General features: G+C 46.8%; 2 protein-coding genes across 2 annotated transcripts in view; both read right to left on the bottom strand.

Moving 5' to 3' along the window:
* The window catches only part of LOC118124573 (serine/arginine repetitive matrix protein 2-like), a 48789-nt gene extending 48020 nt beyond the window's left edge, over window positions 1-769 (bottom strand). Inside the window, exon 1 of the mRNA XM_035182556.2 lies at window positions 658-769. The gene's annotated coding sequence lies outside the window, so the exon portion shown is untranslated. The remainder of the gene's footprint in view (window positions 1-657) is intronic.
* LOC124855032 (glutamate receptor ionotropic, NMDA 2D-like) overlaps window positions 1-14965 on the bottom strand; it is a 36216-nt gene that overhangs the window by 3446 nt on the left and 17805 nt on the right. The window contains exon 6 of the mRNA XM_047344227.1: window positions 658-772. Within this exon, the coding sequence (XP_047200183.1) occupies window positions 658-772 (115 nt within the window). The remainder of the gene's footprint in view (window positions 1-657; window positions 773-14965) is intronic.

Raw genomic sequence — 14965 nt, 5'->3', positions numbered from 1 at the left:
CAGAACCTCTACGGATGGAGTCACCTTGTCCTTACATCCTACTTAATGCACGCTAATCCCCCCCCCCCTTTGTTCAGCGCTCGCACACAGAAGCTGAAAGCGCTGAAGCACTGGACCTGCAGGGGAGAAGTTCAGCTCTGACAGGAAGGTGGAGAACGACAGAACTGTTAGAAATCCACGGCTTCACACTGTCGTCAAAGGCTGATTTGTTCCTTTTGGTTCTCGTCCTTAAAACGAGGGGGGGGGGGGGGGGGGCCTTCAGTCTGCATTCACAGGTAAACATATTGAGCTGTAGAAGGTCAGGAGCAAAATGGAGCTCAGCGGGGGTGGGGAGGTTTACAAAGGGAGACTGGAGGAAGTGAACGTGCCCTCGGAGGGACGACCTTACATCTGGTGGAGTTACTGTACGAACTACACACGGACCCGGACGGGGACGACACTGGACTGAGAGGTAGTTCTGGCTAACAAGGCTGAAAACGAGTGGAGGGTGGAATGAGATTTGGGTGAGAGAAAGTAGAGAGAGAGAGAGTGCGACGGCAGAAAGGTGAAGCGCAGCAGAGATGACTCCGCATGTGTTTGATGGGCCGTGAAATTGCGGTTTTGCCGGCTCGCTGCGATAATTAGCGGCGAGAGTGCGCGGCACAGCTGAGTACTGACCTCCTCCCATCCCCTCCCGTTGGTGTAGGAGATGACGTCGAGCAGCGGGTTGGACAGGTAGCCGTCGCTGTTGAAGGAGTAGTCCCGCCCCCCGATGGAGATGTTGGTGAAGTACCTGTGAGAGGAGACAGGGAGGGTGGAGGACATGAGTGCGTCTGTGGAACAAGGAACTCGTTGTGAAGCTGCTGTGCTTGTTATTCAGAGACGATCACATGTTTTTAATTGAGCTGCTCATTCATCCTTCTAATTTTCTGTTTTCCACGAAGCCAGTTGAGCAGGAAGATCATTCCGAGTCCCACATATCTGACTGTTGACCGTCAAACACCAGCGGAAACAGATGTGGCCAATTATTCAGACGTCTGACGGAGATTCAACAATACTTCTGCTTCATGCTTCACTTTGCATTCAGCTCCGGTTTCAGTGCACTTGTTGTAAATCACTTTATCCAAAAAGGTAAATGCTAAACACGTGTAATGTAGGAAGCAGAGCTGAGGGTCGTGTCTTAGGGTCGGGACCAGGACACATCCAGGTTCTGGATTTACGGGTTTCAGTCTGAATGTTTTAAAGATACTGGATGAAACACAACACATACAACTGTTCACACGTGTTACTCGAGCAATTACTGCTCCCACCATCACACACATTTCGGGACGAGTGAAGACAAAAGCAAAGTGTCGGAGCGCGGAGGCGACGGAGGAGATTCACGTTTGATGTTTTTTAATGAAACATCCACCTTAAAAGCATCGGGAGGAAAAACAGCACATGAAAGGTGATGAAACACACGGACGACCTCAGCGAGTGGAAACCTCCACGGCATCTTAAATAACGTCTCATCAACTGGAGTCGGACTTCAAACAGAGAAATGTGCACTTCCACAGACCTGTGATCGTGTGGAGCAAAACGTACATGTTGTTAAAGTTATAATGTCTCAGGTTCTTTATCAAAAAGACTAAAAGTCCTGTTTCTCACTGATAAATTCAAGAGATTTGATATCATCTTATCCAAAAGGATAAAACAGACTAAATCTGCTGTTTTACATATTTCTCTCTATTATATTTGTATTATTTTACTCCTTTAGTTTACTTTGACATTTTTAAACTGCTTTTTCATTTTGTTTACCTCCTTTGAATCTGCTCTTTTTAATCTATCCTTGTTTTAAATTGTGCTTTTTCATTTAAAATGGATTTTGTTTTCATTTTGTAACATCACGGTTTGTGTTCATGTGTCTGATCAGGTTTTAATTTGTTATTTGATGACATAAGAAATGGCAGCGTTCATATCTTTATACTTTGGATTCATTTCTGGATCGTGGCAGGAAATGGAGACGTGTCGTCCATCTTTATTCCCGGTCGACGCTCTACACACTGAGCGGCTCATTCACGGAGTTCAGCTCGATAAGTGAAGTTATTACATGTGTGAAGAACGAGAGAAGAAAGAGCCGCGGACGCGAATCCAAGGATGAATCGTCGTTGGGAAAGTTAATCAGCTCGGCGAGTCTTTAAGATGCTGCTACATGATCCGGAAAAATACTTTACAATTACAGCGACGGTGACCGGACTTTACCGTGAAAGAGCCTCACAACAAAACATTCCATTTACCGTGGAGACGTGAGCCCATAATCCTCACGGGCCCACGAGGGGATTACTCCGGTCAGAGGGCGAAATGTGGCTCCGCTCTTAAATCGACTTTACATTATGCATCGAATTCAGGCGGGAGCAGAAATAATGAGAAACAGCAACAGGCTGCAAATCAGGATTTTATATGCATATCCCACATATCATATTCTGTTTCATAATAATAATACGAGTGTGAGCTTATTCCTGCCATTCTACATCGTATTCAGTGTTTGGAATTATAAATATATATTTAAAAAAAATAACCTCTGCAGTCTGAATATGGACGTTTCCATCTGAGGGGCTGTGCAGAAGGTTTTTCTCGGGGGTCAAAGAGTGAAATGAGATTCGCCTCCTGCAGCAGCCGACTGAGGAGTCGCACTCCAGCGCCTCCTGGGTTCGCTCCGACTCGTCCTCCCAAAGGAGGAAGGGCTGCGCTCTTCGTCAGCCTCTTCACATTTAGAGGAGCGGTCACTTCACTAAGTGGTGGACGGGAAAAACTGATTTTCCTCACAATATGCTAATGAGCTCCTGGCGAGAGGATTCACTGCGTTGTCTGATGTGCAGAGAAGCAGGATCTCTGTGTGTGGGGGGGTATCTAGTCGGTATCTAGTGGCCGAAGATGCATGTCGTATGTCTAAAGATAAAAATCTGTAAAGTCACAAATGTATTATTAAATATCTCATAAAAACGGTTTGTTTTGGTCACAGAACAAACTGCAGAGGATGATCTAATCCTGAGGTTTCAGGAAGTGATCCAGTGGAGATGTGTTGGGCAGATGAAGGGATGTGAGTCAAGAAAGAAAGAAGGAAATCCTGATGCTGAAGGTCCAGGAAACAACAGTGACTCAGAGAAAACCTATTTCAACCATCAGATCAGGCATCTGTTTGTTGTGTTGCTCCGGATGCACAGAATCTCTAATTTCCCACTTTAATCTCAGAGAAATTCCTCCTACATTCATGACTTAAATGTTGGAAATGGTTGAACGTCCTCGTCTCCCGTCTCCATCTAACGTCTCTAAATCTCTGAGGACACTAGAGTTCATGTCCGTCCGTGTAATGACCGGACAGAGTTCGGTCTCTAAAAAGAAAACCTGCCTGATGCCGCCGGACGTCTGCGAGGACTCAAGTCTGTTTCAACCAGTTTTACCCCAGAGACACAAAATCGGCCTTTAAGCTCCGACTGGCAACAAGTCAGAAGTGACCGAGTCCCGTCTGCAGCGGCGTGTGGGCTCCAATCCCAACTTCTCTTTCTATCACCTCCTCCTTCCTTTCTTCTCAACCATCCCTCTCTGCGTCCTCCTCACACCCTCCCATCTCGAATGGAAGATAAAGAGCAGGGCGGTGAAGGAGCAGCCAGTTGGTATTGATTTACTGTTGATATCATGGATTTAATCTGGTCCCTAAACCTAAACTGTGATTGAACACATACAGGCGCTGAGCTACGGCAGCTCAGAAGGTCATTCTTGTGATAACTGTGGAAGAAATCTCGTCGGTAGATGAAATGATTTCAAACACCCGGAGTGTGACTGACGGCTAGTACCGTCCAATGGGTGCATTGCTCTCAGGCAGGCTCCACCCCCCAAAACATGGTTACCTGAAATATGGTTTTTTCAAGGTGAAGCTGAAAAATCGCTGTGATTTCATATCTTTCACGCCCGAGGAGAAGCTGGAGTGAGCGACCGGGGATGGAGACGTCTGGGATACGTGACACAGGCTGAGCTCAGTGGAACCCAGCGGATCAACGGAGGGATTCTGATTCACTTCATCACATTAATATCCACTGATTTCTACTTGGGAAAGGATGAGGGGTATTTATGTTTGTCCCGACTCGATCACACCGAGTGAAGCGTGTTCCCGACTCTCAATCCGACGCTGCAGCCGCTGCTACGAGCAGTTAACTTCCACGACAGTCAAAGAAATCAGTGAGTCACTTCGGGAGCTATAATTTCTTTACAACAATCTGTCAATCTAATCCATCTCTTCACACCGTGTTTGTGGCTATTTTCTTCCGAGCTGTTATTCTGGGATGTAGCTATTTCTTTCTGCTTGGTGCACAAAACAATGGCTCCTAAAGCCCCTTTATGCAGCTGTGATTGGTGGATTGTTATTCCCGCTGGGCGCACGTCGATGAGGGATGGGGGCTGTCGCTATTGACAAAGCATCGCTTTGCTGCAGTGTTCAGAAAGAGACGTTCCTGCAGGAGGAGCCTTTCAGCCGCCGGGCGCCGCCGGGCGCCGCACAATGAAGACGTCCACGAGCCGCAGAAAGGTCAAACAACTACGTGTTCGCTCTTTAGCAAAACTGGCATTAATTTCACAGAGGATGTCACAGATGATTAGTCTTAAGTTTTCCCCTGTGACCCGGGAGGTGGAGCGGGAGACGAGCGAGAGAGGAGTAGAACCAGAGGGTGAGAGAGAGGGAGAGAGAGAGAGAGAGAGAGAGAGAGACGCAGGGGGCTGACAGTCTGTTTCATACCCACACAACAGCAGAGTTGATTTAATCATTGAATTCGTTACTGAGACCATGCATCGCACAGAGGGAGCTCCCAGTGGAATTAGTTCCTCTTTTATTACTTCACAGGTGAATCACAGGTGAAGAGAAAGAGAAGATGAAGGGGAGGAAAAAGCAACAGAGAGGATTTAGCCACAGGAAGAGAAACGGACAGTTTGTCCTTTTTTCTGAAATCGCTTGAACGCAACGGAAAAAACAATTCTGCTGAAACACGTTGATCCAACTTCTCCAAAGTTTTACTCAGAACAACATCTGCTCCGGCTCTCAGGGGTCCGGAGAAAATCCTGTCCCCATGATGAGGTGACTGACACACACACACACACACACACACACACACACACACACACACACACACACACACACACACACACACACACACACACACACACACACACACACACAGCTGGACTCACAGTTCAGTGTCTCCACCTGTTTCTCTTTTAGACACATAATCATTTTCAGCACGAATTATAATCTTCATATTGGATTTCCCAGCTATGAGGAAGTCGTGGGTCGAACCCTCCCGGAGACAGATTGTGTCCAATGTAAATAAAGATGGACGACTATCCAGAGTATCCTGGACACAGGCGTCGCCACCTTGACCTTCTGAAGTCGTTCTGAGTCAGTGGAGCCACGTCCCACTAATTCACGGGCTCCACCAATCGTGAGTCAGTCTCAGCTGTCAATCATGCGTCAGCCGGGTTTATTACGGCGAGGGCCACGGACGTTTCTTCTTTATTTATTGACGTTCTATCGGGACGTGAGGAGGATTTAGCACTGGGACTTTAGAGAAACTGGGAAGGACAACGATTTCTTTTCTTCTAATCAGATGAAATGTATTTAAAAAGAGGAGCTGCAGCAGAGGGAAACAGCCTCTGTGCACTAATGGGTCACAGTCCTGCCTTAATAAGCACCAGACATCTCAGCTGCTTTTCCATCAGTGGAAACATTCCTGCCCCTTCGCCGCCTGTTAGGAGAAAGCTTTCTGCGTAACCATGACGACGCACCGAGAGAGCTGGACGGGAGTTGAACAGAAAGAGATGAAGAGACGGAGAGATGGAGGAAGAGATGGAGGAAGAGATGGAGGAAGAGATGGAGGAAGTTGTCCATGATTCATTTCATTGTAGTGTAATGACAACAGAGACCTTGAATCTCGATCAAGAGCCACTTCACGCTTCACGTAATGAATTTAACATTAATTCTAAATCTCTCCTCATCTGATCGCTCACTTTTATTTTCCAGGACGTGGGTGTCACATTAAAGTTGTATTATGCGTCTCTGTGTGTGAGACAAGAGGAAACTGAATAAATAACTAACGAGATGGAAATACAGTTAAATTCTGTACAAAAGTGGGAACCGACCTCTTTCAAAAAAACATTTTATACTGTGCGTCCACAAACATGAGGTTCCTCCTTCATCCAAACTAAGAACGAAGATGATCAGCTGCTCCTCCTCAGTTTGTCTTTTATCGTTACATATTTGAAGCTGCAGAATAAAACCATAATTTGATTAAGGCGAGGTATGAAACCAAAGATCTACATGATTTCAACAGATGGAAAATGGCAATAACTGTTTAAATCAAATTCTACAACAAGCAGCAGATCCGATTTGCAGTTTGGGAACATGTGACGTCACAACGTCCGAAGTGAACGAGCAGCGTTTCCACTGAAGCCTCCAACACGAGCGCTCTCTCCGATATCAACTCATCACTTTCCATGGCTGCCGTGGGTTTGAGTCCCGTCCTCTGGAACCAGCCGCACCAGCAGAGCTGTCTCTGCTCGTGTACTGAGGAGAATAATGTGTGTGTTTCATGCTACTGACCATGCACACACACACACACACACACACACAGACACACACAGTATAAGACGGAGAGGCCTTTGGTGGAATCTCAACACAAATGAAAGGCTTGTGACCGTGGGCACCAGAGGGAGGCGGCCGCCTGTCAGAGATGTAAAGGCGATGATGACTCCCGAGCGACTCGTGCACTCGGCTCTGGAGGAGACCGGAGGAGCCGTGGATCTGTGATGTGGGGTTTAGCCGCGCCGCCGTGTGTGGCTCTTTAATATTCACAAATCATGACAGGATCCATTGTGAGACATTTTAAGTTGTCAAGGGGGCCGTCACTCTGTAGGACTCGGAATTTCAAACAGCGAGGGGGGGGGGTGATGTGTTGGGCGGCTTCAGGCTGAAGCCGGCGGGTACGAATCCATCCATCATGGATCCGCTGCTAACCAGGCTGCTCCTGTTCCTGATGCTCATAGAGAATGCATGGACATGAAAGCTAGCAGCCTGCACATCCCATAGTTCAGCACTGAAGCTCTTGGTGGCTTCAACTGTGATGATACGAAGTAACGTTGGATTTGCATATAATTACAGAAAGTGTCTGTTTAAGCCCACATCACATGACCCAGAGTTTCATCTGTGGCTACAACCAGAGAATCACGACAAGTAACTCGGGTACAGGAGACGTGGAAGTGCCCGAAACCTGCATTCTGTTGAATGACCAGAAGGGGGCGACTCCACTGGTTGTTTATTTAGAGGTCTATGTGAAAATAACGTCAGTAAACAGGGTCTATGGTCTCGATCTGTGGTTTCAAGTCTTCTTCAATACTTCATGATGCTCATTTTCTAAATTATGGTCCATTTTAATATCAAATATGCTGTGATTGGTCTGAACTCTCCAAAAGAACAGACCTCCTCTTTTGGTCGGACTACATTTTGGTTCCTTGGTCTGAAGCTTGGTCCGAGGAACCTTTCACACCTGATATTCAGGTTCAGATTAAAGTCTCCAGCGTTTTAACAAAACAGAAAGAAGGATGAGCAGAAATGAAGCATCGCTCACGAAAGAAAAGGGCGAAAATATAATAAAGCGGATCAAAAATACAAAAAATACTATAATAGAGATGCTGATTGAAATACCGACGTCTCTGGTCTGTAGCTAAATAATTATTTCATGCTTTGGACAGGATAAAGAAAATCCTGCTGACAAATAAGAAATTATTCATCTGGCCGCAGGCTTTGATTCCTGAGAAGTGAAGGAAAGAGTTGAGTTGAAAACCGGCTCAGATTCAGTGGAAGCTTTCGCCTCAGAAAGACGTTTCATTACACGTCTGATCCCGACCTCAGATTCTCCTCTTCTGTCTCTACTCCATTTATTTCCTCTCCTCTCTTTTCTCTCCCTGCACATCTTCTAATTCCCTCCTTCGCTCTTTTTCAATCTGTGTCCCCCCCGCCCTCCTTGAATCTCTCTGATCTCTCCCTCTTCCCTCCGTCCGAGTCCATCAGTCTCCGTCGTTCGTCCCATCTCCCTGTCGTCCCATGCGGGGTTGCCATGGTGATGTGTGCAGCTTGGCGTTACATGTGTGAGAGGCAGAACGTTGGAGTGCAGCTGTGTCCGTGGACAAATATGGCGACGGCGAGGGGAAGAGGAGGAAAGAGGGACGCGGCGTAACAACAGATGTTGGTAGTGAAATATTAAAGGCCCCTTTTTGCATCATGATCTGTTGGAAACAGTCGATCAGTCTCGTGTTGACGGAGTTGAGATCCAGTGACGACGTGCTCCGACTGGTGAAGAGCATCCTCGTCTGTGACGGGCAGCCGCTGAGTGAATCTCTCCTCTGTCACCTGAGAGAGACGATGCCACAACTTCCACGATAACCGACACTGCTCACGTTAAAGAACGACCCCAGAGGTCGTGTGTTGGTGAGCGTCATCGACACAGCATCAGATATCTCAGAAAAACAACCTGCTTCCGCTCCCTCTCTTCTCCATGACGACCGTCCATTGAACCACTCGTCCAACATGTGATCTGTGGAGAGGCAGGTGGAGACGGTTGCTATGTGCGTCACCAAGAGACGTGATGATGTCCAGCGGCGAGGAGTGAGACCCGTGTGGAGACGTCCATGATCTGAGTCCTGCTCGCTAGTGGATCCAGTTGATTGGTGGGCGTCAACCTTCACAGCAAGAAGGTTCCCAGTTTGAATCCCCGGGTTCTTCTGGGAGTTTGTTTGTTCTCCTCGTGTCTGTGTGGATTTTCTCTGGACTCCCCCGCTCCGAAGACGTACAGGTTGAATAGTAGTTTGTCTCTGTAGTCTTTAAATTTAAATCCTCACAAAACATATCTATGAACAGTAAATATTTCTCTATAAAATAGTTTAATACCTGAAAAAGCAGCAATGAAAGTTAAATACAAAACCAAAAAAAGGTTTTGATTAAATCTAAACTGTGATTGGTTCACAGAAATTAAAGCCTTATTTTGAAACTGAGCTCCGCCCACCGGCAAAGTCATTAGAGAAACATGGATAAAAAATATCTCCTCACAAATAGTGTGAAAAAAAAGATCAAATTATCAAAGTTAACCAATCAACGAAGTAAAATATTCATAATGTAATGATGCAACAAGTGAATTATGTAACAACGTGCTTCAGATATGGACCTAGAATAAAAAAAAGAAAGGATGAGGGGGAGAGAATGATGACAGGAAGTAGAGACGACCTCAGGGACGACTGTACAGAAAGAGAGAGACAGGGAAGGAGGTGAGGAGAGACGAAGGGAGGACGGCAGACGGAGGAAAAGAGAAAAGACGACGGACGGGAAAAGCTGAGGGCCAAAAAAAAAAAAAAGAGAGGAAACTGTTGAAGCTCGAAAATGTGATGAGAGCGAGACGGAGGAAACAAGAAAGTGATGAAGGGGCCGAGAGGAGAAGAGAAACAATTAGAGCGAGGGAGCGCTGAGTGGAGGAGAGCAGCTATTTCAACATCAGACAAGAAGCAGGAATTTAATGTTCCTTTCACGGGATCCATTTGCATGTTTATGAGCAGCAGCTCCACACACACACACAGACACACACAGACACACACAGACACACACAGACACACACACACTTGTATTAGCTCCACACTGACGTGACGGCCTTCATTAGCACTCGGAGGACGGGTCGCAGCCAGGAGGCCGGCGCACGGCGTCACATGTGCCTGTGAGTTTCACGGAGTCGACAGATTTCACGGCATTGCAGCAGGCAGGTGAATCCCGCAGCGATTACATGACGTCTCAGGTAACGTGGTGGTTTTGCAGAGGAGGCGGTCGGGAGGCGGCTGCAGGCGGCACGGGGTCGGGGGACATGTTGTGAAGAGAGGATGACAGAAAGAGGCGAGCTGCGTCCCTCCCGCCGGGAGGCAGACGGAGGTCCGACAGGGATAATGAAGAGTTTCTAGTTGGATTGAATTCTAACTGTCTATAATCTACACCAGGTTTAAGAGTCAGACTCAGTAGTGGATTTGGATCCATAAAGATGTTATTGTCTGGATTTCCCTGTGCCCGTTCACACAAGTTCTCTACTGCTGGTTTGTCGTCCTCCACACAACAACACTGACGAGAAGACGCAGGTGAAGACGTCAACTCGGACGGACAAGGACATTCCAGAGCTTTTGGTGATGAGGGCCGACGCCGGTGTGGACGTGCGTTCACGTCTGAAACCGTCGTTTGGGATGTTCTCTGTGTCACCTTCAACCATAGAGTGAAATCTCCTGCAGTCTCTTAAGGGAAGATTATGTTTGAATGTAGGACAGCGCCTCAGAGAGTGAGCGTGTGTGTTCGGCGCCGTGCGTCCTGCTACTAATACATCTCCACGCCTTCACGAGTCAACGAACACGCAGGAATCTTTGACTTCCCCTGTCTCGTCCAATTCCTCCGTCCCTCTCGTTTGCTCCTCTCACTCCCTTTATCCCACCTTCCTTTCTTCCTCCCTGCCACCGCGCATTATGCGTCCAAATCCAATTATCCAATTTACATGCAAAGCGACACATCAGATGCCTTTGTGACTGCGGAGGAGCCGAGATACGAGACGAAGATGGGCAGGGGAGCGGAGCGGATAGGTGGATGGATGGAGAGAGGGAAGGGAGGAGGGGGGGGGGGTTGATTTAATAAGCAGGAAGGGAGGAATGAAAAATGAGAGGGATGGAGAAGTGGATGAGGAGCACGTGAAGGAGGAGAGAGGGGATTTGTGTGTGAATGTGAGAGACGAGGGGAAGTAGAGATTGATGAGAGGACGAAGGACTGGATGAGTGAATAATTGAGTGAGTGATGGACAGAATGACAAATAACCAGTTAACTCACTGTGCTAATGATTGAATCAATCCATACTTTAAATTATCCATCCATCCATCCGTCCATCTCACTATCCATCCGTCCATCTATCTATCTATCTATCCATCCATATATCTATCTATCTATCTATCCATCCATCCATATATCCATATATCCATCCATCCAGCTTGCAGGTCCCTGTTATAATGGAGGTTTTCCAGGAAGTAGGAAGTGAAGCTTTCCCGATCAAAGGAAGAGTAAATGAGTAATCCTCACAGCAGTGAAATGCTTCTATGGAATATGGAAGAAATGAAGTTCTCTCTAAAAAAGGCCTGAACTCCGGAGTCAGACTCCCGGAGTCTTGTGTCGGCTGATCTTTAAAACACGTTTATTCAGGCCAGGAGGATTCTGTCTGATCTGCAGAAAGGAAACAACTCGCTGAGTGGGAAGAGGAGGACGGACGTCAGCGTTCAGTGACTCCTTCAACGTACCTGTGGCATTGAGTGAGCCTCTCTCATAATGAATGAATCAGCTCCTGAATGAAGCATATCGCCACAAAGGAGCTCAGCTCTTACAGACACATTAATTGAGTTTTGAACTAAAATGAGCAGGAGGAAAGTGGAGAGGATAATGGGAAGAGATAAGGTTTTACAGAGAAGAAGACGGAGGAGAAACTCTGCAGAGCCCAGAGCAGGAGAGAGTGTTTCTTAAAACATGTAACTAACAGACATCTGGGCCTTTTGTGTGTTTTAATCAGTATTAATATATATATATAGATTAAAAACTCAGTCTAAGCAACAACAAGTGTGACGGATCATGAAAAGGCAGATAAATAAATGATGATTATCATGTTAAATGAAATGTATTCCCATCTTTGTGCCAGAACTTGTGCTTCATTATGTGTGGCATGTTCAGGTTGATCATTTTAATAAGTGATCTCAAATATTTACATTTACTGTCCACTGCTGCAGCTCCTCTTTTCAGCCTCTGTCTCAAACACGTGAATCATGTGACATCACAAAGCAGGGGAACGATTCAGACGAGAGGTTTCAGGAGCCTCAGTGATTTCTGTGCAGGAGAGGAGCTGTTTAACTTTACGACAATCTACGACACACTGGAGGAATGAAACCCTCGAAAAACATCGTATGTCTCTTTAACTGTATCTGTGGACGCTCGGGACAGACTGAGACAGCGAGCGGGAGGAAGACTGAGACGCTCGTCTTCTGGACGCTCGTCACATCGCTGGTCAGAGCGGATGAGGGGGAAAGAAAAGCATTAGAGCCGCCATTAGCCCTGGCAGAGCCATTAACAAAGTCCTGGCATAACTACACCGTAAAGTCAACCCTCCTTTTTAAAAACCCCCCCGAGCGCATATTACAGAGCTCCTTCTTGGCCTGCCCCTCCGTTGGCTCTTATGGGTCTCAATGAATGATCCTGATCGCCGAGGACACGAGTCGTGGAACTTTGAGCTCATGTAGGTTTGAGAGGCGACGGCTCGACGTGACGGGTCGGCGCCCGCAGAGAGAGAGAGAGAGAGAGAGAGAGAGAGAGAGAGATGAACATCAGAAGACATCAGCAGCATCAGGTTCTTCTACTGATGCCCGATCATCCGAGGACGAATCAGTGAAGTCAACAGAAGGAGGACGGAGAGAGACGACAGTGGCCTCAGGTGGGAGGAGCTCAGCAGAGCTGCAGAAACACTGGAGATCATCAACGCACTGAGCTTTGTGCGTCTCTTAAAGACCAGAAGGGAACTTCTTAGTCGAGGAGGACGACAAACCAACGACCAGAAAGAAGCAAATACAGTAAATCATCGACTGTAAATAAAGACGGATCCTGGATCTGCTCACCGATGCAACAAGCTTCCCACACACTCTGATACACACACATAAGACTTGAATATCAGAGTCAAGTTGATGCCAGAAGATGGAGGTCAAGACTCCACATGTCAGAGGGACAGTTCACCCATATAGAGAATAGAAGTGAATGGAAGAGGAGAAGAGAGGGAAGTCCACAGACGGGAGGAAGAGGAGCAGAGAGGGAAGTCCACAGACGGGAGGAAGAGGAGAAGAGAGGGAAGTCCACAGACGGGAGGAAGAGGAGAAGAGAGGGAAGTCCACAGACGGGAGGAAGAGGAGCAGAGAGGGAAGTCCACAGACGGGAGGAAGAGGAGCAGACACGTTGACGAGCAGAGGGAAGGTGGGAAAGAGAAAAAGAGCGAGAGCGAGATAATGACAGACGAGTACAAACTCCATCACAGGATCTAGACTCTTTGATTATTCCCTGTTTTTAAAGGTAATTGTTTTATTTAATAGAAGAAGCTGAAAGTGAGCGTTTCATGAATCAGCTCTGGTGAAACGTGGGCGGGTTTAACCTTTAAAACGATGTGGAGGAAATAAAAACAATACAAATGGTGTTTTGTTCTTTTTGTCAGTAGAAATCACTTAATTAAATTGATATGATTTAAAGCGACCGGCTGTGTAATCGACTGATTCAGTCTGAGTCAGAGTTCGAACAGCAGAACAAACCCACAGCATTTTAATCACCGATATCTTCAGATGTGATTTTACTTTTCACTCTCAATAAATATCTCTGTCAGCTGGACTGTGGGTTAAATAATAATCTAATTATTCCAACACGTTACAGGGAAAATCACGGTTTACACATCAAATGATGAAGTTAGATATCTGTGATTCTCCGTCGGGGAAGCTGGTGTGAAAGGAGCAGAGGTGGGAGGAGTCAGCAGATGTTGAGTGGTTGTCCAGAACAGAAACACATCTGCCTACGAGTGGACGGGACAAAAAGACAAACCGGTCAAATGGAACAACAGAGTTTTTAACGTGTTCGGACCTGAGGGGCAGAATAAAATCTCACTGACAGAACTCCTACATTTACTAAATCTTTTATTTATCGGCCGGTGAAGCAGGTAGAGACATGAAATAAAACCGTTTGATAGCTTTAACATTTGTCTTTCAGTGGAAACCTTTTGCCTTTGCCCTAAAGTTCATGAGCATTTTATGAAAAACCAATAAATCTAGCAAACTTGCCAAGAACTCCCCTCTTCTCCTCTCATCTCCGTCTCGGTCGGCAGGAACACCGTCGGGTCTCAATCATCTTCATCGTTGTTTTCATCGTTGGTTTTTATCAATCAAACTCTGCTCTACTCAGCTGTCGTCTGAACGCTTCTATGAATATGTTTTGCAGACTAAGAGTGTTGAAAACTAACTGGATTCATGATTTTCTGGATGAAACTCTGAATAAAAGAGATGGTTTCATGTGGATGGAGCTCTGAGAGGGGAACAGAGGATTTCCAGGTTTGTCCTGAATGGATTTGGCCGCTGACGATCACCCCCGTGGCGAGGGAATTAAAAAAAGAGAGACAGAGCGGGCGGTGTGACACTCCTCCACTCCAGATGAGCAGTCGCTCCCCCCCGAGGCCTGGAGGCGACTGGCTGAGCTTCAGTCTGACTCTCGTCCTCCACCTCCTCCTCCGGCCTCATCTCCCTCCTGCTCTTCTGTTTCCATTCTCTCTTCATTCCCTCCTCTTCCTCCTCTGCTTCCATTTCTTTAACTCCTCGCCTCCTCCTGACCCGGCGCTGTCTGTGCCGCTCCGCTCTCCTCACTGCCAGAATAATAATGCAATGCAGTGCTTCTATATTTGAAATACAACTAAAACAGTCAAATAAGAAGACGTTCTTCATTTTCCTCATCCCTGTCATTCGACTGGCCTTCATCCTGGACGTCCCACTCTTGTCCTCCTGTGTCCCCGTCTTCTTCCCTCCTCCTGACATCCTTCTTTGTCCGTGCACACTTTTACTTATCCGGTTACGATGCTGTCCATGTCTCAGATGTCTGAAGGCATTAAATCCTCCCTCGTCCCGTCTCCTTCCTCCGAACGTCTGACGAGCGAAGTGGTTCTGATCGATCTCATCGCGGAGCGACTCTTTACCTGGATCCACCTGCTCAGAGTGTGAATGATCAACTTCTTCTGAACAGTCGTTACAGGGAGAAATGCATGAACTGCACGAGGTGTGTTCAACTTTAGAATGTGATAAAGTTACTAACGGGGACTTTTCACTGTAGGAAAGTAAAACA

Source organism: Hippoglossus stenolepis, chromosome 17, assembly GCF_022539355.2.
Source record: "Hippoglossus stenolepis isolate QCI-W04-F060 chromosome 17, HSTE1.2, whole genome shotgun sequence".
NCBI lineage: Eukaryota > Metazoa > Chordata > Actinopteri > Pleuronectiformes > Pleuronectidae > Hippoglossus > Hippoglossus stenolepis.
Note: the sequence above shows the minus strand (reverse complement) of the source record. Positions and strands in the feature narration are given on the sequence as shown.